This window comes from Liolophura sinensis, chromosome 8, assembly GCF_032854445.1.
Source record: "Liolophura sinensis isolate JHLJ2023 chromosome 8, CUHK_Ljap_v2, whole genome shotgun sequence".
Taxonomy (NCBI): Eukaryota; Metazoa; Mollusca; class Polyplacophora; order Chitonida; family Chitonidae; genus Liolophura; species Liolophura sinensis.
In genome coordinates, this window is record NC_088302.1 from 22,503,840 (window position 1) to 22,528,858 (window position 25,019).

The 25,019-nt window shown below is 38.5% G+C and overlaps 2 protein-coding genes across 2 annotated transcripts; one reads left to right on the plus strand and one right to left on the minus strand.

Moving 5' to 3' along the window:
- Positions 1–12,242: 12,242 nt before the first annotated feature.
- Positions 12,243–15,217, minus strand: LOC135472226 (protein fem-1 homolog B-like). Its single transcript, XM_064751622.1, has one exon. It carries the CDS (start codon positions 15,123–15,125, stop codon positions 13,218–13,220), a length of 1,908 nt encoding a protein of 635 aa, XP_064607692.1. The 5' UTR covers positions 15,126–15,217; the 3' UTR covers positions 12,243–13,217.
- A 110-nt stretch (positions 15,218–15,327) lies between these two features.
- Positions 15,328–24,266, plus strand: LOC135472227 (ceroid-lipofuscinosis neuronal protein 6-like). Its single transcript, XM_064751623.1, has 8 exons — positions 15,328–15,376; positions 16,437–16,503; positions 18,869–18,968; positions 19,846–19,944; positions 20,611–20,799; positions 21,554–21,609; positions 22,942–23,067; positions 23,724–24,266. The coding sequence occupies exons 2-8, from the start codon at positions 16,445–16,447 to the stop codon at positions 23,986–23,988; spliced, it is 894 nt and encodes a 297-aa protein (XP_064607693.1). The 5' UTR covers positions 15,328–15,376; positions 16,437–16,444; the 3' UTR covers positions 23,989–24,266.
- Positions 24,267–25,019: the final 753 nt, after the last annotated feature.

The window sequence follows — 25,019 nt, forward strand, 5'->3', positions numbered from 1 at the left end:
AACCAAGCAGCACGCCAAAGTCGTCATTCCAAGATGTCGATGCATGTTAATGTCGTATACAACTGCCCAGTAGAAACCGGCCTTAATTGAACAGATTGATACAGACTTGTGATATACCTGAAAATTTACGTTAAAATTACAGATCTACCCACCAAGTCAACAGAATGATATTTTCTCTGCACGCCAATAGTAAGCAATTATGACAACTGCATGAGATAATTCATATTGTCGGTACCTGCATGTGGCAATGGGGAGAGTCCGGTTAGTCTGTTTTAAAATACAAAAGTAATTTGCTTATATACTCTAATAATATGACTCTATATCCTGAATTTTTAATTTTAAACACTCGAAACTTCATGTCGCTATGTGAAGGGTCCGGTTAGCTTGTTTAAAAAAAATACATAATTACTCTTATTAATATGACGCAACATACCCGGAAAATTGAGATTTTTCAGCTTTAAACACAGAAAGCGATAGCCAGACCAAACTTCCTACGGCCCACAGAGAGTTACTCTCAGGTCTCGCAGATGTGGGCCAACCGTTTGTTTAAAACTATCGCGGTACTCAAACACTCATTCTTGAGTCACAAAGTTAAGCCTACTGTATTTTCAAGACATTATTCAGGGCACGTTCCAAGTTTACGGAATTATTATCAGTTCATTCAAGACACCGGTGAGATTTATAGCCTGACTTTCGTACATGGATACATAAATTATCTCGCATTTCATAAAAGCAAGACAAATTCATTCAAGACACCATGTAATGCAGATATAACTTTGCACTTTTCACAGCTTTATTTATTTATTTATTTGATTGCTGTTTTACACCGTACTCAAGAATATTTCACTTATACGATGGCGGCCAGCATTATGGTGGGTGAAAACCGGGCAGAGCCCGGGGGAAACCCACGACCATCCGCAGGTTGCTGGCAGACCTTCCCACGTACGGCCGGAGAGGAAGCCAGCATGAGCTGGACTTGAACTCACAGCGACCGCATTGGTGAGAGACTCCTGGGTTATTGCGCTGAGATTTTCCGGTGCATGCATGAGAAAGTTGCCCGGCGAAACTTTCTGCGTATTAAACATCGTCTTAAATATATCCCCCTCCGGCTGTAAGTGGGAAGGTCTGCCAGCAACCTGCGGATGGTCGGGCTGTGCCCGGTTTCCACCCACCATAATGCTGGCCGCCGTCGTATAAGTGAAATATTCTTGAGTACGGCGTAAAACACCAATCAGATAAATAAATAAATAAATAAATAAATAAATAAATTTTAAATATATCGTTACGAACACACACGTTCCCTCCAACTGTAAAAGTAATGGTGTGCTGTCAAGCCATTTTCATATGCTGTATCACGTTTCGAATGATTTCTTAAGCACATTAATTCAGTCTGATAAGAAAGTGCATGATGGCTGTTCATTCTGTGATAATAGGCTCTATGAATGACACTTTCTGAAACACACCATGCATGTAGATGTATAGACATCTCACCTCTACGGTCTCGTGTGTCGGAAAGTCGGGCAGAATACTGCGGATGGTCGTGGGTTTCCTCCTACCGTAATGCTGCCTGCTGTCGCACAAGTGAAATATTCTTGTGAATACAGTGTAAAAACCCCCAATCAATCAAATAAATAAATAAATAAATTTACCCATTTAGTTTCTTGTTTATACTCTTGTTTTATATATCTGTTAACGCATATAGCGATACCATTCACAGCAGACGTATATGTATACTGTGAAGAAAGCTTTGCGAGTGGGTACAAATGTATTCCTCTAATATTAAAACAGGATACTTAATCTGATAGTTCAAGGAAAGAAGTCATATTTATTGCCAACTTCTGATGGGAAATCCGCTTTTAAAACGCTAGTGTTAGGTTAAAGTGGTTAGTGTCAGTGTTAAAGTGATATAATGTGTTACATGCTCTTAAATGTGAGTACATCAACATTTTAAAGTGTTACGCCGAGAAATGATTGTTAATTTAACATACAATAAACTACATATATATACATATAGATTACAACATTTCTAAGCATTTTGTAAAGTTTTATATTTCTTACACTTTAGAAAGTGTTAACCTAACATTACAAATTCGTTCTCTCATCCACCACTGTCAAACTGTTACACAGTTGAGTTTGAAGAGAATGTGTTTCCATATATAGAACAGACAACGGCATACCATGATAAGAGAAGTAAAAAAAAATTGCACACTTACTCCAAGCTCTTCTTGTGAGAGAACGACAGAAGTCGAATGTTTCAGGTTTGGATTGATCTTTTCGTTTTATATTCGTTTTTGTATGCACAAAAAGACTGATCTGCATGTTCTATACATAGAATTATTATTAGCAATTTGAACGACCATGTAAAACTGTATTGTGTGCATTTGAATATGGACAGATGTTCAATTTAAAATTTTTTTTGGAGTATATGATATTGTATAGATATACTCGATAATTTTAAAATTTAATCATATCCTACTTTTTAAATTTATAATTTAACTGACCCAACAGTAACGGAATCGGTTTAAATTTGGGGAGGAAATATCGTTAACCTATGCAATAAAGCTTATGAAGTATACACCAATGATCAGTATACATAGTCAGTATACGTTGGTAGAGCGTCCGCTTCGGGAGCGGCAGATCCAGGGTCAACCCTGGGTCGAGTCACACCTAAGACCTTAAAGGAGGAAGTTGTAACTTCCTCGCTTGGCGTTCAGCATGTAAGGGATGGTGCAACGACTGGTTGACCCGTATCAGTATAATTTTCGGCTTACTTGCCCTCGGTAAGGCGTCTCAGTGAAGCAGCACTAGATAAAAGAGCGGTGGAAATCCGTCCTGCAAGAAGGAGGCACATTACATACATTCTAAGGATTCCTTCGTCGTTAAACCCCAAACACTCACTTACTCTAACTATTGGGCATGAGATGATATAGTTTAACGGTTAGCGCCCCACACGCCTGTCTCGCAAAATGAAGCCATCGCATCATGGCTCGAGAGATACGTGCATCATATGAATAACAGTCAAATTGTGCTCGAATGACTGAGAAAATGTAGAGTTAATTATTACAGTTGTTGGCGTATGAAACAGGTGCATATACCTCATAATAGCATTCAGATATAAGCAATTCCAGATGTTTAATTAAAAAAAAAAACAAAAAAAAACAATTCCTTTTAATGCAATAAATTATTTTCTCTGTATGATTGCAGTATATTGTATCCTGTATCATTTTTTTCCCTATTCTTTTATGATGAAATCATACCAAAACTGATTACATTTCATACATGCATTTTACTGACAAAAAAGGTTAGTTTCGAGAGAGTTTTTATTGGATCACTAAGCCGGGCCTAGGACAGGAAATTTGTAGATGCCCTCGCTCTTACTCTCTGTATAGGGACCATAGGTAACGATAAGCGGCCCATGACGACCATGTGCATGGCCGTTTGCAGGGAAGTCTGAAGACCACGTCTCCAACCAATGTAGTGTGCATATCTGTATGTCACACGGGGAAAATTGGTTAGTAACTTGTCAAAGGACGTTGGTTATCCCCGGGCACTCCAGTTCCCTCCACTCATAAAATCTTTTCTAGACATAATATGTAATCCTCGATATATTTGCAAAAATATATCTGATAATGAGTGCGATTTTAAGCTGCGTGCATGTCAAAACTGATTTCGGGTTAATTTTTTTTTTTGTTTTTCTTTTTTGCTCTTTATGGGAGACAAAGTGTAATCTTAAAACTCTTTGGTGTATAAGGAATATGACATCACATGACATTTTAGGGTATTATACCGAAGTCATTTCCAGAGCATTCTTCACCCGTATGGAGCTACATTATGTTGTAACAACATGGATGGCTTACAAAATGAATGATTAATATTTATAGTCCTTTGTTTTCTTGTGTTCAGAAAAGGGTGTGAAACTAAACATCAATCGAAAACTAAGCCGCTTTTGTGCGTTTTTTTTTTTCTTCTGCCAGCAAGACTGTAAAATCAAAAGAATTATAGACAGGCTTACATAGTAATAACCAATGCCATCGCCGACAAGTTAAGGATGAAGTTAAATTACTTCACATCTCACGTTACTGCAAAGTCCCAAAAGTCTGTCTTAGTCAGCAGATTGGGTTACGGATAGTGTTTCCATACAGACCTCAGTTACAAAGTTCTGAAAGCTATAGAAAAGGTTACCATATGTTGTATAGAGCCAATGTGTGGCTTATATATACCAACATCATAAAGTGACAATTTACTGATCACCAGGAGACCAACAGAGCCGTCAAAATTCAGTCGTTAAAATCAGGTAGGTTCAAAAGTGTTAATGAGGAACTATCCAGTGATAATGCAAATTTCAAGAAAGTTAGGTTTTAATTATATTTAAAAGCGTCGAGTCACAACCCGCCGGTCTAGTGTGATGATCTGAGGTTTATTCATGGGAGAACAATGTGGGTCTCCTTGTCTGACTCAAGATATTGCAAGGCGTACACATAATGTTAAGCCATAAATACTCAGGAAGAAGTAGAAGATCATGAAAATGGCCTTCCACATCAATGATTGCGAAACTAATGCAACCAGCTCACAAAAAAATACGTTTCTAATAATTACATAAATAGTATTGTAAGTAAACCTTATATGCCCTGTAAAAGAGAAGCAACCAATAGTTTTCAGCCAAGCAGGGGAGACGGTCGATATTCCAGGAATGATATATATAAAAAAAAAAATTAAAATTCGTAATCTGTGATTAATTTTGTGGTCGAATACTAATATAGGTATCTAAGTCGCGTATCAAATACATCCGTTTATAAAAACCTCAGCTCATGCTGAAATATTAAACATTTATTTATTTATTTATTTATTTATTTATTTGCTAGAGCCAGGGAAACGGCCGGAGACATATAATAAACATGGATTTCTAGATACATATACTTGATGTATAGGCATAACTGAGAAGTTATTCCACTATAGTCTAATTCTTTTAGCCAGCTATATTCAGCTGTACTCGCTACCAAGTGAACCTGTTATTGCAATGCACCAACATGTGGTTAGAACAAACTCCACGCAATGATACAGTACACACTTTTGTCTCAGCGAATAGACTATATTGTTTTTCATAACAGAATTTCCTCACACCCAACTCTAAAACCGTACTGCCGTCAGTTCATATTGTACAAGATATAATCCAAAACAAAACTCTTCTATAAAGGTTATATTATACTAAACGTGAGAAAAATATCAAATATGACAGCATCAGAAACAGGGTTTCGATTAATGTCGATTGGAGTTTAGGTAACTGGTGAGCCATTCGTCGAAGTATATTGAACTCTGTCCAATATCTAACATGCCACTTTATTGTTTTTGTTTTTATATAAACATGAGGCAATGAGTTCTTGCCGTAGACACCTTATGCTTTTTTATGCAAGTTAACACGGTGAATTTAAAAAGTGTTCTAACTTCGTGTTCTGTGCATAAATATGAATTTTCAACCTATTCATGTGTAGAGCTTGTGTTGTTACGTGATGAAAGGCAATTTTGGTAGGGAGTATGCCTGATTCTACAGATAGCTGAATATAGGCGACTGGCTATAGAAATACTATCTATACTTATAGCAACATCACATTCAGGAGGATATAAAGTATCTATACTTATAGCAACATCACATTCAGGAGGATAGAAAGTATCTATACTTATAGCAACATCACATTCAGGAGCATAGAAAGTATCTATACTTATAGCAACATCACATTCAGGAGGATAGAAAGTATCTATACTTATAGCAACATCACTTTCAGGAGAAGATATACTTATAGCAATATCCCATTGTGGGGAATAGAAAGTACCTATACTTTTAGCAACATCACATTGTGGACAATAGAAAGTGTCTATACTTTTATAAACATCACATTCAGGAGAATAGAATGAATGAATGAATGATTATGGCTTAACGCCACATCCGCAATATTTCAGCCATATCGTGGCGAGATCTTTTAAATCAGATAAGAAAAAACCAAAACAGGTAAAACTCGAAAACAAACATATTTTAAAAATAGTATATCTAGAAACCTATATGTATGTAAAGTTTTATCTATAAATATTTATGACAATGAAAATTTACATTTTATGATATAGGCCAATAGCCCTCAAATGTTTTCTAACAGCATCGCAAACAAATCATGTACAGAGTTGACTGTGTAGAATCTGTGCCGAACATGGGCAAAGTCTACGCAGTCAACTTGGATATGCTTGATGCCATATTGGGGGCATCACATCCAACACACTTGGGAGAACTGTGTGTTAGACGAGAATGCCCGATACGACATTTGGTTAAAACTACTTGATCTCTTCGAGACATTTCACAAGTATAAGAATTGTAGCCAATGACAGGATGAATAGCATGCAGTTTATTATGGACATATAAGATATATTGTCCATAATAAAATATATTGTTTTTGACTTTAAAATTGGTTATTTGTTTTTCCTTAAGGAAAAGCGCACAGTCCCTAGGGGAGGCCGTGTGATCTCCAACGCAGTTGCAACACCTTACTGTGTTGCTGCAGTCGAAACCATCATGACCTTCACTGCCGCATCTAAAACAAACCAGTTTATTATTGCACTGGCCCTTGTCATGACCAAATCTTTGGCAAGTGAAACAAAATGTCGGGTTAGAAATGTATTTATTTATTTATTTATTTGATTGGTGTTTTACGCCGTACTCAAGAATATTTCACTTATACGATGGCGGCCAGCATTATGGTGGGTGGAAACTGGGCAGAGCCCGGGGGAAACCCACGACCATCCGCAGGTTGCTGGCAGACCTTTCCACTTACGGCCGGTGAGGAAGCCAGCATGGGCTGGACTTGAACTCACAGCGACCGCATTGGTGAGAGGCTCCTGGGTCATTACGCTGCGCTAGCGCGCTAACCGACTGAGCCACGGAGGCCCCGGTTAGAAATGTATAAATCCACATTAACCCTATACTGGCCAATGTAGATATACGATGGTAGAGAGGTATTACTGAAGGTATGTATTTAATTTGAGGATGTTGCCAGCTTTTTTGTTGTGAAGCGCTTCACTCTGTCAACACCTTGTGGCTTTAATTCTGTACATATTTCTTCTTCAGATAGATCAACGGTATCACCATCTCTATCACGTATTATTCCCTGACAGCTGTTCGGGGAATTGTGAGGGGGTGTATTAAACAGATATATCAGAGATTTCATTTAAAGATAATAAATTTTAGATTGTTGTTTCTGGAAACATTCGATGAGAATGTCTCCGGATCGTAGTTTTTTAAATGATTTTTAAAGTGCCTGCTGGTCCTTCTAAAGCCCTTTTAACAAAAAAGGATGGACTTTAGAGGCCTGCTTTTGTTCACTAATACTGGAGAGAACGATAAAACCGGCCAATTGTCCTGTCTGTTATCAAGCGGGTCGGACAAAACTTCTAACATCCTCTTTTTATTAGTACCTGAAGTTAGCTGAGAGGAAGATCGGATAGATACATTAGAAACGTTCGACGAAAGGTTTAGGGAAGACATAATAGATATTAAATAGGAATTCACCTCACGTGTTCCCCACCCACCACGGAGTGCCAACAAGGGCGATACCTGAACCCCAACAGGAAACGCACCCAGGACTCCACATGAGGTATACTCACATAGATGCCCTTAATGAGACCCCACCACGAGCTCCCCCGTCTCCTACCCAGTGAATAAGGACATACATTAGACACGTACTACTCGATTGAGCCATGAGCCACCGCCTCAAAACGTAGTCACCCAAATGAAATTTCAGAAATAACATTTTTCTCCAAAGAGTGGTGTCATGGAGAAATTCTGGGGTCACGCATAGGCAAGACGTGACCAAGCCGATTGATCGTACCGGGCCCATCCGACCTCCCGTCTCTCTCCAAGTAAGGGCCAAAGAGACGTGTTGGACTTGAGGATCTCGGAAGACCAGCATGCCCTTAACCACCAGTATCCTGTCCCCGGAAATTACGGGTCGCAACCCACGCAAACCCGTGGGCCTCCGGTTACCTCTCACACAACCAAGAAGATGCGAGCCTATATTATTCACCGGGCCCACACGGGAGAGCTCTAGGTTAGTCACCTTTTACGACAAGCTTGCCTAAAGGGCTGAGGTCCTAATCGTTTCACCCCAGAGACCCCACGGGGGCAGGAGAACAGAAAGTATCTATATTTATAGCTACATGACATTCAGGAGATCTGAATTCAGCAGGCAGTCTTGACCGTGCTATAGCGTTCCTACATGTATACCGTTTTCAGTGTCCTCCGTGGCCTATTGGTTATCGTGCTCTCACCAATGCGGTTTTTGTGAGTTCAAGTCCAGCTCATGCGGGCTTCCTCTTCAGTCATAAGGGCTAAGCTTTACTAGCAAACTGCCAATGGTCGCGGGTTTCCCCTGGTCTCAGAACGGTTTCCTCCAACCATATTACGTTTTTGAGTAAGGCCTAAAACTCCAATCAAATAAATAAATAAAAGTCTGTTCTTGTAAGCAATGTAAGCAATTTGATGAATGGAGACTCTCCATTTGAATGGAGACTCACTTCTATACGATTCTTCATTAACAAGACATATATTCGATTGAGTATTCAAACGAAAGTAATTAGTATACGTGAGTTATGACGCACGGCGGAAATTTACATTTGCCAACACATCGACAGTATAAATAAAAAGCCCATTATACGTGAAAGTCAATTAGCGTTCTTTTTTTTTTTTGGATGAAACATACAGAAGTCTAAAAAAACTATCATGCGCACTGATGAAGCTATCAATCATTATATCGACTGTACAAAATGCAATCAAACTGAACAAATGTAGGCCTACATTCCATTTAGTTACTGTTATCACTTAATAATGACGAAATAAATGACGTAGAAAAAAACAGATCTAAGTTTGCATTCGAGCCATTTCTGTCTAAGTTCAATGTATTGATAAAAATTTTATACGGAGCTTGAAAACGTGCCTACATGTGCATATATATAGAAGACAAATGAACAATTACTGCTCACGCCATGCGTCTCAAATTTGCAGCCAATGAGGTGTACCGCCCAATATTTGATAGATAAGAAACATAATCGTTCCCATTAACCTGCGCGTGCTATCGCATTCAGCAGATCAAACATATGTTCCATTTACATGATTCCCTAATCACAACAAAGGACTGTCGCGTGCGTTGCAATCGGAAACATTTTCAGAGCTTTTCAGTCCATTAAATCCCTACATCACGAGACGATGGGTTCATGTCTTTTTGTTCTCCGTTTCCTCCCACCATAAATACTGGTCACCGTAGTATAAGTGAAATATCCCTGAGTGTGGCGTAAAGCACCAATCAAATAAAAGAAAAGTCCATCCTCGGAAAGGAAATTATTAGGGTTCCACTTCATCAATTGTTCTTGGGATCGTGGTGGCAATAAGTAATCAATAGTGCTTCCTGGTGTGGTCTGGTTTGCCTCAGATCATTCTTGTCAGATTTTCTTGTGGGAGCGCTGGACGACAGAAAAAATAACCAGTGAGTGTAACTAAATCTGCTTCTGCTATTATATAATATTTTGGAGATCTTGACACAGGTACTGAACGTCAAGCCAATGAATATTTTCGCTTGTGTACATGCTAATCCAATCAGGATGGTGAGTCGTGTATGTACGAATGTAGGGCAGTTCCCCCTCCGGACATTTTCCCCTCCAGACCCCCCCCCCCCGGACATTTTCCCCTCCCTAAATATCTACATGTACATATGATCTGTGGGAAATATAAATATGATCTTCCAGGTGAGGTGTCTTGTAATGAATAGCCCAGGGGGGTCAAAATAAGCAATTTTTTTGGCATATTCCCAAAATTCAGGTATTTTGCTTCATATGGTGAAGAGGCCCCTGTAGCCTGTCAGGGGGTCAAAAGAGTCGTTTTTTTATTTTTATATATTCACAAAATTCGGGTAGTTGTCTTCATATGGTGAAAACAAGTTTGTAATCAAAGTGGAACTTCCCACAATAATGCAGTAACAAAACAGTATTGTGATAAAAGCTTCTGAATAGACCTGTGTTCTCTAGAATTTGGAGTCCATGTCACCAAAGTGCTGTCACCACTGAAGTATCATGTCGAAGACATCAGACACGACACCCCACCCAATCACATTAAATTGATATTGGGCCAACCAGTCCGGTTTCCTTGCTCTAACCTGTCGATGCTGAGCACTAAATGCTAGAGGTATATATGTCACTGGTAACGTCAATATGTTTCAACAAAATAACTTTCAGCCTTTCGCTTTACAAACAATCTGACCAACGTCAAAAAACATCGGACACTGTTGAAATTGTTTGATTCATCTCAACCACTGTAGGGATGTACTTTCAGCCTTTGGCTTTACAAACAATCTTACCAACGTCAAAAAACATCGGACACCGTTAAAATTGTTTAATTCATCGCCACACATGTAGGGATGTACATTGTGTAATTTTGTGTTCAAAGGGAGATAACTGAGTATATGTCTATACATTATGTGAGTATGTACATGTATATAAAGTGGTAAACCAACCTCACTCAACCTGCCCATATATTCCCAAAATCATAGGGTTAAAAACACATTTGCTATCATTATTGCACCTTTTGAAAGCAGACGTGTTTTTGACCCTATGATTTTGGAAAGATTTGGGCGGGTTGGGTGAGGTTGGTTTAGTTTACAACCTTATATAATAAATAGACTTGAACTTTTCGTTTCTACATGGTCGATATGCGCTTTCTGCACGTGGAATGCTGTAATAGTTAAAACATTGTAATGCTATCAGCTCTCTTCACCATGTTGTGAATATGAACTGACAAAGGTACCCTAAATTGTAATACATGTTGTAAATCTAGAAATGCATGCATGTGACCTATTTAGAATGTACACATGCAAATTGAATATGTATCAAGCCATGATCTCTACGCCAAGACGGTGTGGCAATATATGGACATTGCAAAAGCACTGTCAGAGAAGCAAATAAAGACCCAGTGGTTAGTCCAGGGCTAAAAAAACAAAACAAGAAAACAATCACATGTATAAGGCCCGGATAGCACAGTTGGTAGAGCTTCCCGGATCAATCCTGGGTTGAGTCACACCTAAGACTTTAAAAGAGGAAGTTGTAACTTCCTTGCTTGGCGTTCAGCATGAAGGGGATTGTGACCCGTATCAGTATAATGGCTCGGGCGGGGCGCCTTACTTACCTTCGGTAATTCCTCTCAGTAAAAGAACGGTGGAAATCCCTCCTGCAACAAGGAGGAACATTACCTACATCCAAAGGATTCCTTCGTCATCATATGACTGAAAAATCGTTGACCACGATGTTAGACCCCAAGCACTCACTCGCACATGCATGCTTGGGATTTAATTAAAAATTTCTGGTCGTATGGCGATAAGGAACCAATAGGTGTCTACACATACATATTGTGTCTTCTTGTGGCAGGGTGACTTATTGCCGCCACTTAAATATCATCCTTAAGACACCAGACATGACACTGACCCAGTCATATTATTTGGACACTGGGCCAACCAGTCCTGTTTCCATGCGCTCTTTCTGTTTTTTTTTTCTTGCCATGCAAGCTACACTTTTTTAATGTCTTTGGTATGACCCAACTTGGGTTTCCCCCAATCACTGGAGGTAGCCACTCTAACCATTAAACCACTGAAGTGGACATAACTGAGAATAGGGCGAGATACGGGGTGCATGTAACCTATGTCAAAGTGAACTAATTTTGTACACGCAAAATTAAATCCTATTAATTAATTTTTCATCTGCATTGGTCATTTAATACAGGGCTGTTGCTGTAATACTCTGGTTTTATGTGTTATCATGGGTATTCACATGTACATTTAATATGGGCTGCATATACATGCACCAATGACAACAGACAATATCACTGCACACAAAATAACTAGAGCTGAAATGTCAGACAAGCATTTTGATTTTAACGCAAGACTTGTCCTGTCCTCTACCTGTAGTATTTAGACAATTGCCACCTTCCACATACTTTACAGGCTATCAAATATGTTTATTTGATTGGTGTTTTGTGCCGTACTCAAGAATACTTCACTTATACAACAGCGACCAGCATTATGGTGGGAGGAAACTGGGCAGAGCCAGGGGAAAACCCACAACCATCTGCAGGTTGCTGACAGACCTTCCCACGTACGCTATCAAATACAGAATTATAACACAGAGCACCAAAAATCCATATTACAGGTGTTGAAGGAAACCACACTCACACTGGATTGTTGTTTCAACTTGAATAGAAAAAAAAAAAAGTTTTATGTGTTCAATATTTTATGACAATCAACAGTAGTGTACATCATTAATGCTTTTTCACACATCAGTGGGTGGTCAAATATGTCTTCAAAAATTTTCAACAATAACTGGACTGTCAGAAAAGTTCGACCAAAAGGAACAACATGCACATAACTGTCTTCTGGGAGTCTCTTACTTTGCATTGTCCATATATCATTTCCCAGGATTTAGTCCCTCTTCATAGCTACAGTATAATCATTACATCTTAGAACCAACTTGCAGCAGTTTTACCCTCTTCTCTGGGGAGTACACAATATACTGAGGATCTCCCATTCATGATCCTGTAATATCAAATTTATTAAACGAAATTTTGACTTAAATTTAATAAGTCTGATATGACAGGGTCATGAAATGGGGATCCTCTATGTATCACATATAACAAGTATTTTGTCATTCCACATGGCTCCCAAGACCCCAACCCAGACTCCCAAGACCCCAACCCAGACTCCCAAGACCCCAACCCAGACTCCCAAGAACCCATGGTCTACAGGTTATAGTAGACTATACAATTTTCAGCATGAATACATCTGCTGTGAGATCCCAGAATTGTAAATGTGGTAGAGTGTCAGATGTCAAGATCAAAGTACATGTATCTGCTTTTCATAACAAACATCTAAGATGACTATGAATGCCAAATATGGGCACCACCTATTTCTTTACAACTCCCTCCTGTACTTGTTACATGAGGATCATGTCAACAGATTATTATCAAACTTTAACAATTGTCCAAGAGAAATGTTAATATAAAGGTACAATTTTGGCAACATCCATGATTAGCAAGAAGCTTGTTATAATTGGGGTAATGGGTTAGGTTTCCACGGAACCACTGAGTCACAGTTTCTTCACTTCCTCAATTATATGAAGTTCTTCGATTATGCAATTTCTTCACTTCAGTGTAAATTCACAAAGTCCACTAAAGTACATGGAATAGAACTAACAAAGTCAATTTTGTGTTTCTTCACAGCTTTCGCCGCTAAACATTTGAGACGAATTTTCATTTGGCTTCTCAAGATGACTTCAGCTACCCCTGTCACAGTGGCCGTCATGGGAGTCTTCCCATCACAATTACATATGTCAATGTGCGCTCCGAAGCGGATCAACATCATAATTAACTGGTGAAGCGTGTCAAAGTCACTGATAGGGTTGTCATAACGAACAATGACATGCAGAGGTGTGTTGTTCCTCGAGTCCAATGCGTTTGGATCGGCGCCACACTGCAGCAAGAGTTTTGCCAAAGGCGCATTGGGAAAAGAGACTACGTCAACCACATGGAAGTCATCAATCAGTGTCGCAGAATCTGCTGCCATATGCAGAGGTGTATATGAGTTTTTCAGCATAGGCTTCAGGTGCAAGAAACTGTACACCGTCCTATGCAACTGGTCATCTTCTTCGCTACTTTTATTAGTCTTCAGTGCGATTACAATCAGATACAGGGCTGTGTGGATATTGGATTGATACACTTCTGACAGAGTTTCCTTTTCGTCCTCATCCTTTTCGAGACGTTCCTGATCCCTCTTCAGTTCTATCACAGCATGCTTCAGGACATCTTGTACATGTCGGAAATTCAGCGTTACGTCCAGGTGTAACATCTGCGAAAACACCTGAGCGAATCGCAGTAAATCTTTATAAATAGTTCGGTTGTTTTTCTGCCGCAATCTCATGGCATGCATCCAAAGGGCTATGCAGCGGTCAAATCTTGCCGTATCTGCAAACACTGCGCCTCTGAAAATCACAGGGTGTGGAACTTCTGGGTTATCTGGGCCCAGAATCCTTTCCCGAATCGTCAATGATTCCATGTGAAGGGCATTGAAATCTCTTTCAATAGCATCAAGTTCCATCACAGTTTTGCACTCTCTTCTATTGTCATACGCTGGCACAGGCCCATAAACAGGTTTGTGTACAACATTGTCTTCATCACTAAACCGATCCAACATGGCTCTTCGTAAATACAGGAACGCTTTACTGATGTCATAGTTTTCCTTGAAATTGGCAAAAGAAGCTCCCAAAAGTTCTAAGGCTTCAATCTTACTCTCTCTGCAACATTCGGGCCGTGAAATGAAATACTCAACAACATTCGCCTTGCCACTTTCTGAAGCAACCAGTAGCGGTGTCATATTGTGGTCATTCTGAAGAAGTGACGCTCCAGATTCAACCAGCTCTTGCACGATATCTAAATGACCACATTCTGCAGCGAAATGTAAAGCAGTTGCACCGCACAGTGCCCTACAGTCTGGATCAGCTCCCTTGTGCAGGAGATATCGCACTACATCTTTATGGCCTTTGTAACAGGCAATCATCAGACATGTGTTGTTGTATTTGTTTGCTATGGTAATATCCGCCTTGTTGTCGATCAGATATTCCACGATGTCCAGTCGGCCTTCAAAACAAGCCGCCCTCAGTGGGGTTGAGTTTGTAAAAGTGGGGTGATTGACGTCAGCTTTATGGTCAATCAAATATTTGATGATGCCGAAATGACTCGCTCCTGCTGCGCACCACAGGGACGTGGCCCCTTCGATGACATACCCGTCAAACTTCACAGTTCCCGCCTGCTCAATATCTACGTTGAAATTACTCAGCAGAACCTGAACAACTTTCTCTTCGCCATTTCTCGCGGCGATGATCAGCGGGGTTGTTTTCTGTCCGTCTTCTTCCGTTTCATGTTCCAGCACTTCTTTCACAATCGTTCGATCCAAATTCCACAACATGGCGAAAATGCTGATCGCCATTCCGTCCCTGGCGGCCACGTATACCTTTTGCTTCAAGGTCTTCATCATCTCTGGGCCAAATTCTTCAGCCATTCTGACATGGAAGACAGGTTACCCTGGCAAACTTTAGCTCTATCTCACATTTCCATGATGTACTTGTCTGGCGATGACATATTCTTCTCGTCGCTCTTATGCTTGGGTACTGCGCAAGTGCAAAACTTTTCGTCCAATGAAATACATGGCATTTGACAGCTCCGTAGCAGACTGATACTTCCGGATAACAACAGCAGCACGTGTTTCGAAGTGGAGACAAACAGCTCGTGCATTAGACTTTTGATTTAGTTGTAAGATCGCAAGTTCTAAAACTAAACTAAAAACAGTATAAACGTATGACAGCTTTTGGGAAGCAGTGTAACATAAATGTTGCTACAGTAGTGTGATATAATATGCTTTGAAACCATCCACATGTAATCTATAGGGTCTTTGCATGACCTACTTTTGACTTCGTCAAAAAGCTTAAGTTAGGATCACTCCTAAAAACCTGGTCAGAATGCTGGCCGCTAGGTCATAGAAATAAGAACGACTGGACGCTTTACTTCCCAGTGTGCTCATGTATATACATACATATGTACGTAGGTTGGTATTCGTAAATCACTGGGGGTATGTATATAATTTGTCTTGTACAAGTGGGAAAGTATTTCAAAGACATGAGTTTTCTTGCATAAGCTTTCTGGATTTTAAGGATGAATATGGATGTGCATGGCTCATTATTTGATAGACACATCACTCATTAAGATCCATAGTGAGACCATATTTTTCTATGTTTGGACTGTGGCGTTAAGCCATAATCATTCATTCTATTTTAAGTGCAAGGTGCACTATTAAAATTTGGCCCCCTCTTCCAGTTTAATTCTATTTATTGAACAGTTCCCTGCACTGACCTGAAATGAAAACAGCTAAAAATGCCTTCTCTATCGAGCTTTACACCTGGTTCAGTTTGTGGTGAGGTGCATGGGAATGACCTGGAACATACCGTTGCGGTTTGAGGGTAGAGATGTAATTCTGGAAGTAAAAGTGACTGTAGTCTGTATGGACCAGTTTTATAGGCTCTCTGTTGTGTTGGCATGATAGTTTTGATAAACTTTGTGGAAGGAGGCCCAAAGGGGAGGGGCTTGTGTAAGTGTGTGTGTGTTGAGAGGGGGGCAGGGGATGTGTAAGTATAAAGGTTGATGTGACATTTGGCATTTATAGTGACATGTCTCAATGACAATGCCTCTGGAAAACAAAGTCAGCTGTAGAGAAAGTGTAAATGTACTGAAGAATATGAACATGAACTTTTAGGTTGAAACTGATTCCATGGGCATATACATATATATGTTATGTGTTTTGTTCTTCTTTCCAAAGGGTTTGCAATGAGACGGAGAAATTTAAAACCAAGTGATGCGCAGAATGACACATCTTCCATCGCACGGTATATATATATATATACACTTGTTCTACTTTATGGATTCTCTTTTATTACATTTGTTTATTCATATGTGGATTTATGTATCACTAATCAGTAATCTAATTGAGATGTACACAAAACTCCAGTCTGAGGATGACTTATTATCATATCCAATGATACTGAGGGACTGCTCTCTATGCCTGTGAACAACACACAACCCAATATTTAGAGTTCACAGCTGCTTTCTTAGTTACTTATCAGGGACTTGAGCATACACTGCGATCCTTGGATGTTAAGAAAAATCAGCATTGATATATTTTTAAAAAATGAACAAAACCCACAAAAATCATGATCATCAAACATATTGGAATAAACTTACAGTAGCCTAATTCCTCAACCTTTTCAAATATGCACTTTATGCTCATTTATGAATATATTTTGGAGACAAAACTATATTGGTTGGATTAGCCAGTCTCAAGTCTGCACAGAATGATGCCTTCCAAATATGATTAAATAAACATTCTACCAACATTTTGAAAGGTTGAAAAATTACAGTACCTTAAAATGTTTAAAAGTCAAAACTTGATCTCTTTTAGCCCATGATAGAGATTTTATGGATTTCGGATCTCATAATTAGGGCTAAAAACAACAGTTGAAATATACCGCATCTTGTGCTAAAAATGCAACCAGCCTGTGAGGAATTGATGCACCTTGAGTAACTTCATGTGCCATAATGTGTATTTAATTATTTATTGAAATAGATGGTAGCTGGCCTACATCTACCATAGTGATTACGTTTGCAATTAACAACTTGTGCAGCACATGTATCACATATTACAGTGCATATCATTCACAGCACATCTGCTATAGGTTACGACTTAAAAAATCATCCGCTGTAAGTTACAATGTGTACGACTTATAACACGTCCGCTGTAAGTTACAATGTGTACGTCTCATAACACGTGCGCTGAAGTTGACAATGTGTACGCTTATAACATGTCTGCTGTAGTTTACAATGTCTACCACTTATAACACATCAATGTGCTCAAGACTTTTTAATGGGCTCAAAACCAACAAAACCTAAGGGTTTCTATTTCTTGTGTTTGGGTGCTTGCTCACATTGGGGTATACCTTGTAACAAACAAACAGACAGACACTCTAATAAAGCAAGCCATTCTGTGGCGTGCTGTGCCGTAAACATTCCCTAAAGCATTTCAGAAGCCATGTACTACAGGTATGCCACTAAGTTTGTTGACATTAGGCGGAAAAAGACTACAATTCTCTATCCTGCAAGAGCTCTCAATGGTATTCCAGGTTCAAGTTGATTTTGTTATGCCTTGCCACAGATCTTAACATTTGTAACGCAATGAATGAATGCTTGGGTTTTTACGATGTACTTAACAATTTTTCAGTCATATGACGATGATGTATCAACAATGATCTGACCATACACACATGTATATATATGTAGAGGTACATAGGTACACATATTAAGTACTAAGCTGTTTGGTTTGGGACTGGTTTAAGGTTTGCTCCTCTACACAGATCTAATCTGTTTTTCCATAACTACACCAACATGTTTTCATATTTTATGCCTTCTATTGCACGACAGGGCCTGATCGAGGATAAGGGTTTGGCAACAATACGGCACATATTAGTGTTCAGTGGTTTTCACAGGATGGTTTCTCATTCGTGTTGGAGACAATATGAAACAAAGCGTTAAATAAATAAACCCCATAATGTCTTTTTTGAAAAATTTACAAACAAAACAAGCCAGTTATTTTTGATTCAACATCATTTATGTATAGTCTTGTTTGGGTATTGAAATTATTGACATCTTCAATAAATATGTCGCTGTGTCTGTGTGGTATATATGTACTGTAATTCTTCAACCTTTGCATGTTTGCAAAGTGTTTATTCAAACATACACTGAAGGCATTAATCTGTGTAGACTGATAAAATTATACATTTTGTGATGTGGCCAGTCCAAGTTGATTTGTGTGCAAAATCTAATTATTATGTGTATAAATTGCACTGAAAGTTGCTTTTGCATATGCAAAAGGGTCAAGGAATTAAGGTATACAGTTGTAATGCCGATGATAAATTAGAGTTTTATCATCTAAATTTTTGTTCTCAAAAGTCAAGCTTAGAAGTCATTTGAAAGTTACGACATAGAACAATGTCTGGGTTACATCGCCCATTTAGGGTGGGTTCATGTCAGTAAAGGTACCCCCACTCTGAGTAACAGGTTAGGTGAACTCGTCTTCCAACATCAGTTTGCTGAATAAGGCAGCATATTGTGGATTAAAATGTAATTAAAGCACTTGATTACAGTTTTCATTGCAGTAGCTCTAATCAGTGAATGATCTTTACATTTATTGTCTTGCAGACAGGATCATTCAAAAGCGCATTCCGAATTTCATTGGGATCTCTGGTTGATTCTTGCATTGGATAATTGGATCTTTGATTTCGGAAGGCCAATAGCTGCGGTATGCAAATTAGTATATTAACTCGCATTCCAGATTTAAATTGTCAATAAATTTTTAGGCTACTTTCATGACTGCATTTGTATTAGAAAGATGCAAGATCTTGTAAGGCATATAAGTATCTCCCATGTTTTTATAAGTGAAATCCTTTTATAAGTGAAGGTCCACATAGAACACCAATCAGTTGGGAAACGAAGTCAGTCTTGCTTCCTGTGGATGTGTTTTTAACAAAATCTGAACATTCTAGTTATTATTGTAAAGCAGGGTCATCATTGCTCAATGGTTGATCTCTATCGCCTGTCAACACAATATGGCTGAAATATTACTGATGTGGCATTGAGTCATAATTACTCATTCTAATGAGTGACAATGCAGATAATTTTCATTTCAACCCCAACTATAGTGATTACTTCTAAATGATGTATCATTCAGGTAATGAGAAACGGTACCAATTTAGGATACCCTACTAAGGGTAGACAACTCTGTGATAAAGCCCTTTATTAAGATATGCACATCCTCATAGCGCTGTGCCTATCTTAGTCCCTTAGTTATAACCTAGTATTGGAAAATACTAGCTATATTTGATACTTTGTTGTTTTGAGCTAGGGGTTTAGAGTCAATGACAGTATTGCTTTGTACACAGTATCACCTTGTATGCAATATCACCTTGTACACAGTATCACCTTGTAGACAGTATCACCTTGTATGCAGTATCACCTAATGTTGTTATGCAGTATAAGGCCATCAAAGAGCTGGCTTAACTAGTGATAGTACTCCATCATGAAATGATTCATTTCAGTCCTCTCAGATCTTTCAGTCATAGTACATAATGGACACTGGGCTAACCAGTACTTCACTTTTTCATGTGTTTTGTATTCAGCTGTTTGTACCTCTAGAGTGGTCTCCCTTGAATAAACCCAGCATTGGGGATTACTTTCACATGGCCTACAATGTGATCACACCTTTCTGCTTACTGAAGGTAAATTCTCCAAAAAGTACACTAATATAGAACTGCAGCTGTAGAATACGGAGTTGTTCATTCTCTGAATTTACATGTATAAACTGTTTTGTAGATGTCATATTTCAACGGAATCTTGTGCTGCCTTGTAAGAGCTCCATGGTTGGCTCAATAGTTGTTTTTATTTATTCTTTTATTATTCTTGTTAAATTGATTATTTTGTTTTTTTCCTGTAACAAAAACTATGCTAAAATCAACAGTTGATAGGTGAAATTCGACCTTTGTTGCAATTACTATATTCAACTTCATTTGATTGGGCACTAGTTTTAGTGCAAGTATCATGGCCAAGGGGGTTAGCACGCCAGCATGGTGCAATCACCCGGGAGCCTCTCGCCAATGTCGTCCCTGTGAGTTTAAGTCCAGCTCATGCCGGCTTCCTCTCCGGCCTTACGTGGGAAGGTTTGCGAGCAACCTGCGGATGGCGTTTTCCCCCGGGCTCTGCCCCATTTCCTTCATCTATAATGCTGGCTGCTATGGTCTAAGTGAAATATTCTTGAGTCTGGCATAAAACACCAATCAAATAAATAAATAAATAAATATGTAAATAATACAAGTATCCAAATACAAGTGTATTGGCACTTTCAGGAATGCGGATCTTCATTTTTGTTTGTCTTTCATTTCCTCTAGCTTTTAGAGCGATGTCCGAAGAAGATTTCATCTACAGTGACGTATCTGACTGTGATTACGTTTGTGATGGGCGCGAGTCTTCACCTGGTGGGAGATTCAATCAACCATCGACTAATCCACAGCGGGTATCTCAATCATCTGTCTGTACGGGAAAACCCCATCATGAAACAACTACAGCCTCACTCACTGGTATGTCACAGCTCTGTCTAGAATTGATTCTGGGAACAACTTAGAGAATTTACAACTTACAGCTCATTATCATGGGCATATTACACTTAAGTGAAAACTGGAAGTACACATAAAGGTTTGAAGCTTAGTTTGGGGTATTTTTTATTTTCGGAAACAATGATAAAGTAAATAAATAAATAAGTAAGAAAAGTGTGTTGGTACCGAAATTTTAACTTCCCGTACCTAAGACCGTGAATTGAGAAATTATGGCTTTATTGACTGTGCATGCCCTAATTCTTCATTAATTTCAGTCGCCTGGCAACCAATAATTTGAAACATTCTGTGAGATCTTTGTGGTGTAGAGAAATAATTTGCACAGTTTTATAAAGCTTACATCATTAGTGACACAAGCAAATCTTTTTGGAACCATTTGATAGTAGTAAAATAAAAAATAATGCATGTAATAGTAATGAAAAATGGACCATTGCTGGTGAACAGAGGCCTTATATATTTGTTAAGAAAACTAACTAAGATGTTCCTTATCAGTTCAGCACTATTTTCGGTATTTCCATTTAGACAGTCTTTTAAAACAGCACGAAATTGATTTACTGCAGAGAACACTCTACATGTACATGTATATACAAACAGCATGTCTAAATGTCTGTGTTGATTTGTTGAAATTCTTCTGTATTTGAATGACCCTAAAATGTACTTTTCCTGTGATAGGTTAATCTCTGTATGAAAAAAACAAATTACACTCTCTTTGTGGTTTAAGGTTGCTTCATTTGAACTCCTGTATGCATATGATGAAGAAATTGGACATTTGATGTGGTAAGTTTGAGAAGAGTTTTCAAGGGAAACAAGCCATAAAAAGATAAAGTAAGCATGGTTAGAAAGACCATTAAAAACGGTACGTGTACCGAAAAATAACTTTACTTATTTTCTTTCTTTTTTTTCCCACTTTATTAAGTGCTTTCAAACGCTCGGATTGTAAGGTGGGCTGTATCAACCATGTTGATGATGCATGTCACCACTAAAATCACACAAGCATTTTCCGGGCTGTGAATGAAGTATTTAATGTCAGATTTAAATTTCCATGCACAGGCACACATTACATGCTTAATGGTCACAAGAATTTTACTCAGACCAGAAGGTAAAAACAGGTGTAGAACAGGTTGCCGTTTGTCAGTGGTGGTATACATTTTGTAATTATCAATATGGTAAAGAAGGCATATCTTACAAACTGCATTTCAGTATTCCGTAAATAAACGTACATATATACGCATTTTAAGGCACATTTTTATTATGGCCTTTCTACTTTGCTAACTTTATTTTATGGTTTCATTCCCTTGTATAATCTGTTAAGCGTGAGCCAGAAAGTTTGTGGAATGATTAGGTGATGACGTAAAGCCTTTTCGCCTCATATATTTTGATATTTGCAGAGTAATGTAAAAATTGCCATACCATTCTTCTCCATTATGCCATGATGCTGTGTCAGTAGGAGTATGACTTATTGGAGACATTCATTTGTCTGTCCAAGGATCTGTAGGTAGAGATTGTCAAGTTTGCTTATTCACAAATGTTTTTTTTTTTCCACCTGGAAAATGATACTTCCCTGTTCGTTTTTATTGGTTGGATGTTGCATTTCTATAATGCTCATTTATCATGGTTTACCTGCCTCTTTGGCCTTAATTATGTAACTCTGGGAAATTTTCACTGTCTGTGAAATTGTAATAGCTGTTGTTAGTTAAGAAGTATCTTCGTAGTATTTGTATAGATTTTCTGAATAATAGTTTGTTCACATATTATTCATATCTCGTGTTTCAGTGACAGTAGGTCTGTCTGTCTGTTCACACTTTAATTTCAATCCAGTATTATGCCAAGTTTTTTTGGCTCATGGTCACTTGTGGAACCTCACTTCAAGTTGGAAAACCAGCCAGATCCATAAATAAATTTTGTATGTTTCATTCCTTGATTCTTGGTCACCATGCAATAACAGTGTCTGATTTTGGTAAAATTTTGTACTCAGGTTTGTTTTGTGTGGCCTCATATCAATGATAAGTTAGCTTGCTTCGTGCAGAAGTTCTTGATATTTGGCGTGGTATGAAAATTTATCTGAATTCCGTTGTTGATTTGTGATTTGTCTCCATTTCTGTTTTACAGGTATATTCCTTTCTTTGTCACTGTGTGCTTGTATTTCTCCGCATGCTTTGTGAAGAAATCCTCGTTGGTCACCAAATTGTCAGTGACAAAATGGATACTAGTGAAGTTGTCTGCATTGTATTACTGGTATGTAGGCTACAGTTTCATTTTTTGTTGTTGTCAAGATATTTATTCATTGCCTGATTTCTAAACTAAATATTTTTTATGTTTACAATATAATGGAAAAATAGTATGAAGTCAGCCTGTATATTAATGTCCTTTTGCACAACTGTGATTTTCTTGGGGAACTACAATGTTATTCATCAGGCCCTTGATGGTCTGTTTGGCTTAACTGGGGGATGGACGCAGTCTTGAATCCAGTCCTGTGGGCCTTGTATGTGGCACAGAGGTGGGCAGTTGGAATGAAATGTCTGTGGTGCTCGTCAGTGAAGTGCTACATGATTTTAGCTGGAAACCACTTGCCATTCATAAAAAAATTTCACCAGTTTGATCTGCCACACGTCGCAGTGTTTTACACCTGGCACATGCTGATTTTCTCCTCTCATAGTATAATGGCTGAAAACATCAAGTAACAAATTCAGTCCTCGCCTCTTCAGCTGTCCGTTTCCGCGAGTGGGCTTGTCAGATACCTGGTGAAACGAAAGCAGGTGGTTTACCCTGGGGATTCGTACAAATCTTGACACCTTTCATTATCAATCAGATTAATAAATACCTAAATGTTGACTCATCAGTATCTTGTTGAATTTACCCAGCAGGTGTACATGTATGTTCTTTACCTGTAGGTATTTGGTGACAGAAGGTCAAGTGTTTGTCATATTTTTGCTGACCTATGTCTTCATGCTGTTCACAACTCTGAGAGAGACAAAACGAGGCAACAAGCTGGACATCAACGGTTGTTTCTTGTTAATGGTCTTCTCTGTGACCCTGGGACTGGTGGCGGTGTGGGTGGGGTGGCTGTGGAGAGACCCAGTCCTGAGGGCGAGGTACCCAGGCTTCCTCTACATTCCTGAACCCTGGGCATATTACACCCTCTACATTAAGGCTTGATGACAAGTTATTATGTGTTAACGAATGTTATTTCAAGGAGAAGAAAACATAAAAATGATGCACCTTCAGATGAAATGGTGTGAAAAGTTAAGTGTAAATGTTGTGTTCAGCATTCTTTTTGGAATCGAGATCTGATCAGAGAAAATATTGAAGACCATATTTATTAATAACTTTTGACATTCTGTCATCTGAAGTAAACTTATATTATTATGTTTTCTCCACCTTAAAGAATCTTGATTTGTTGATTTTTGGCATTGAATGCCTGAAAAAATTGTTCTTTCTATTTTTCCCAAATGTTAGAGGTGGACTACAAATTTGCCATTCTTTGATGAAAGATGAACTGCTTGAGCAAAATTCACGCTTTGAGAAAACTTTCATTTTTGATGATAACATGCGCGCTAGTGATTTACAAAAACATTTTCAAGATTATGTGATAACATTTTAAGACTGATTGATAGAAGTTGTGAAATATTTTGGGAAAAGAAAGTGGGGTGACTGATTTTGTCAAGATAAGCCTTTATGATTTAGAATGATAGTATTATTAAGCACAGATCTCATTTTTTTCCTCAGATTTTATGTCATTTTTATTATTATAATTATTACAATGTAATTAAATTATTGTTACATGGAATGTTGAGTAAAAGTCTGTCTATGCATACAGTGATTGCATATTTTTCACTACTCTCTGTGCTTCCTACACATGTATATCACTACCAGAAAATTTTGCACTGAAATGTTAAATACGAAGTTTTCTGGGGTCACAATGATGAGGTTTAACCTTTGCTTCTATTCGTACTATTAAGAAAACGGCAAATCATAAATCTACATCCAGGCATGGCAGTAGTATGTTATTTGCAGTTGGCTGCTGTGGAAACTAGAACTAGAAACTCAAAACAGTGCCAGTTTAAATAAGAACTTGGTTTATCTCAATATGAAAGTGCAGACTAAATATGAATTTGTTCTCTCTGCACTAATCCAGCGATTGGACTTGTATTGCGACCATGATGTTCTTACAAAGAAATGAATAGACA

Excerpts from the sequence above, each read along its gene's own strand:
- LOC135472226 (XM_064751622.1), bottom strand. The coding sequence starts at position 15,125 with ATGGCTGAAGAATTTGGCCCAGAGATGATGAAGACCTTGAAGCAAAAG.
- LOC135472227 (XM_064751623.1), top strand. The coding sequence starts at position 16,445 with ATGAGACGGAGAAATTTAAAACCAAGTGATGCGCAGAATGACACATCT. Across the intron at positions 18,969-19,845 it reads TCGGAAGGCCAATAGCTGCG|CTGTTTGTACCTCTAGAGTG; the intron begins GTATGCAAATTA and ends TTTTGTATTCAG. Across the intron at positions 20,800-21,553 it reads AACTACAGCCTCACTCACTG|GTTGCTTCATTTGAACTCCT; the intron begins GTATGTCACAGC and ends TTGTGGTTTAAG.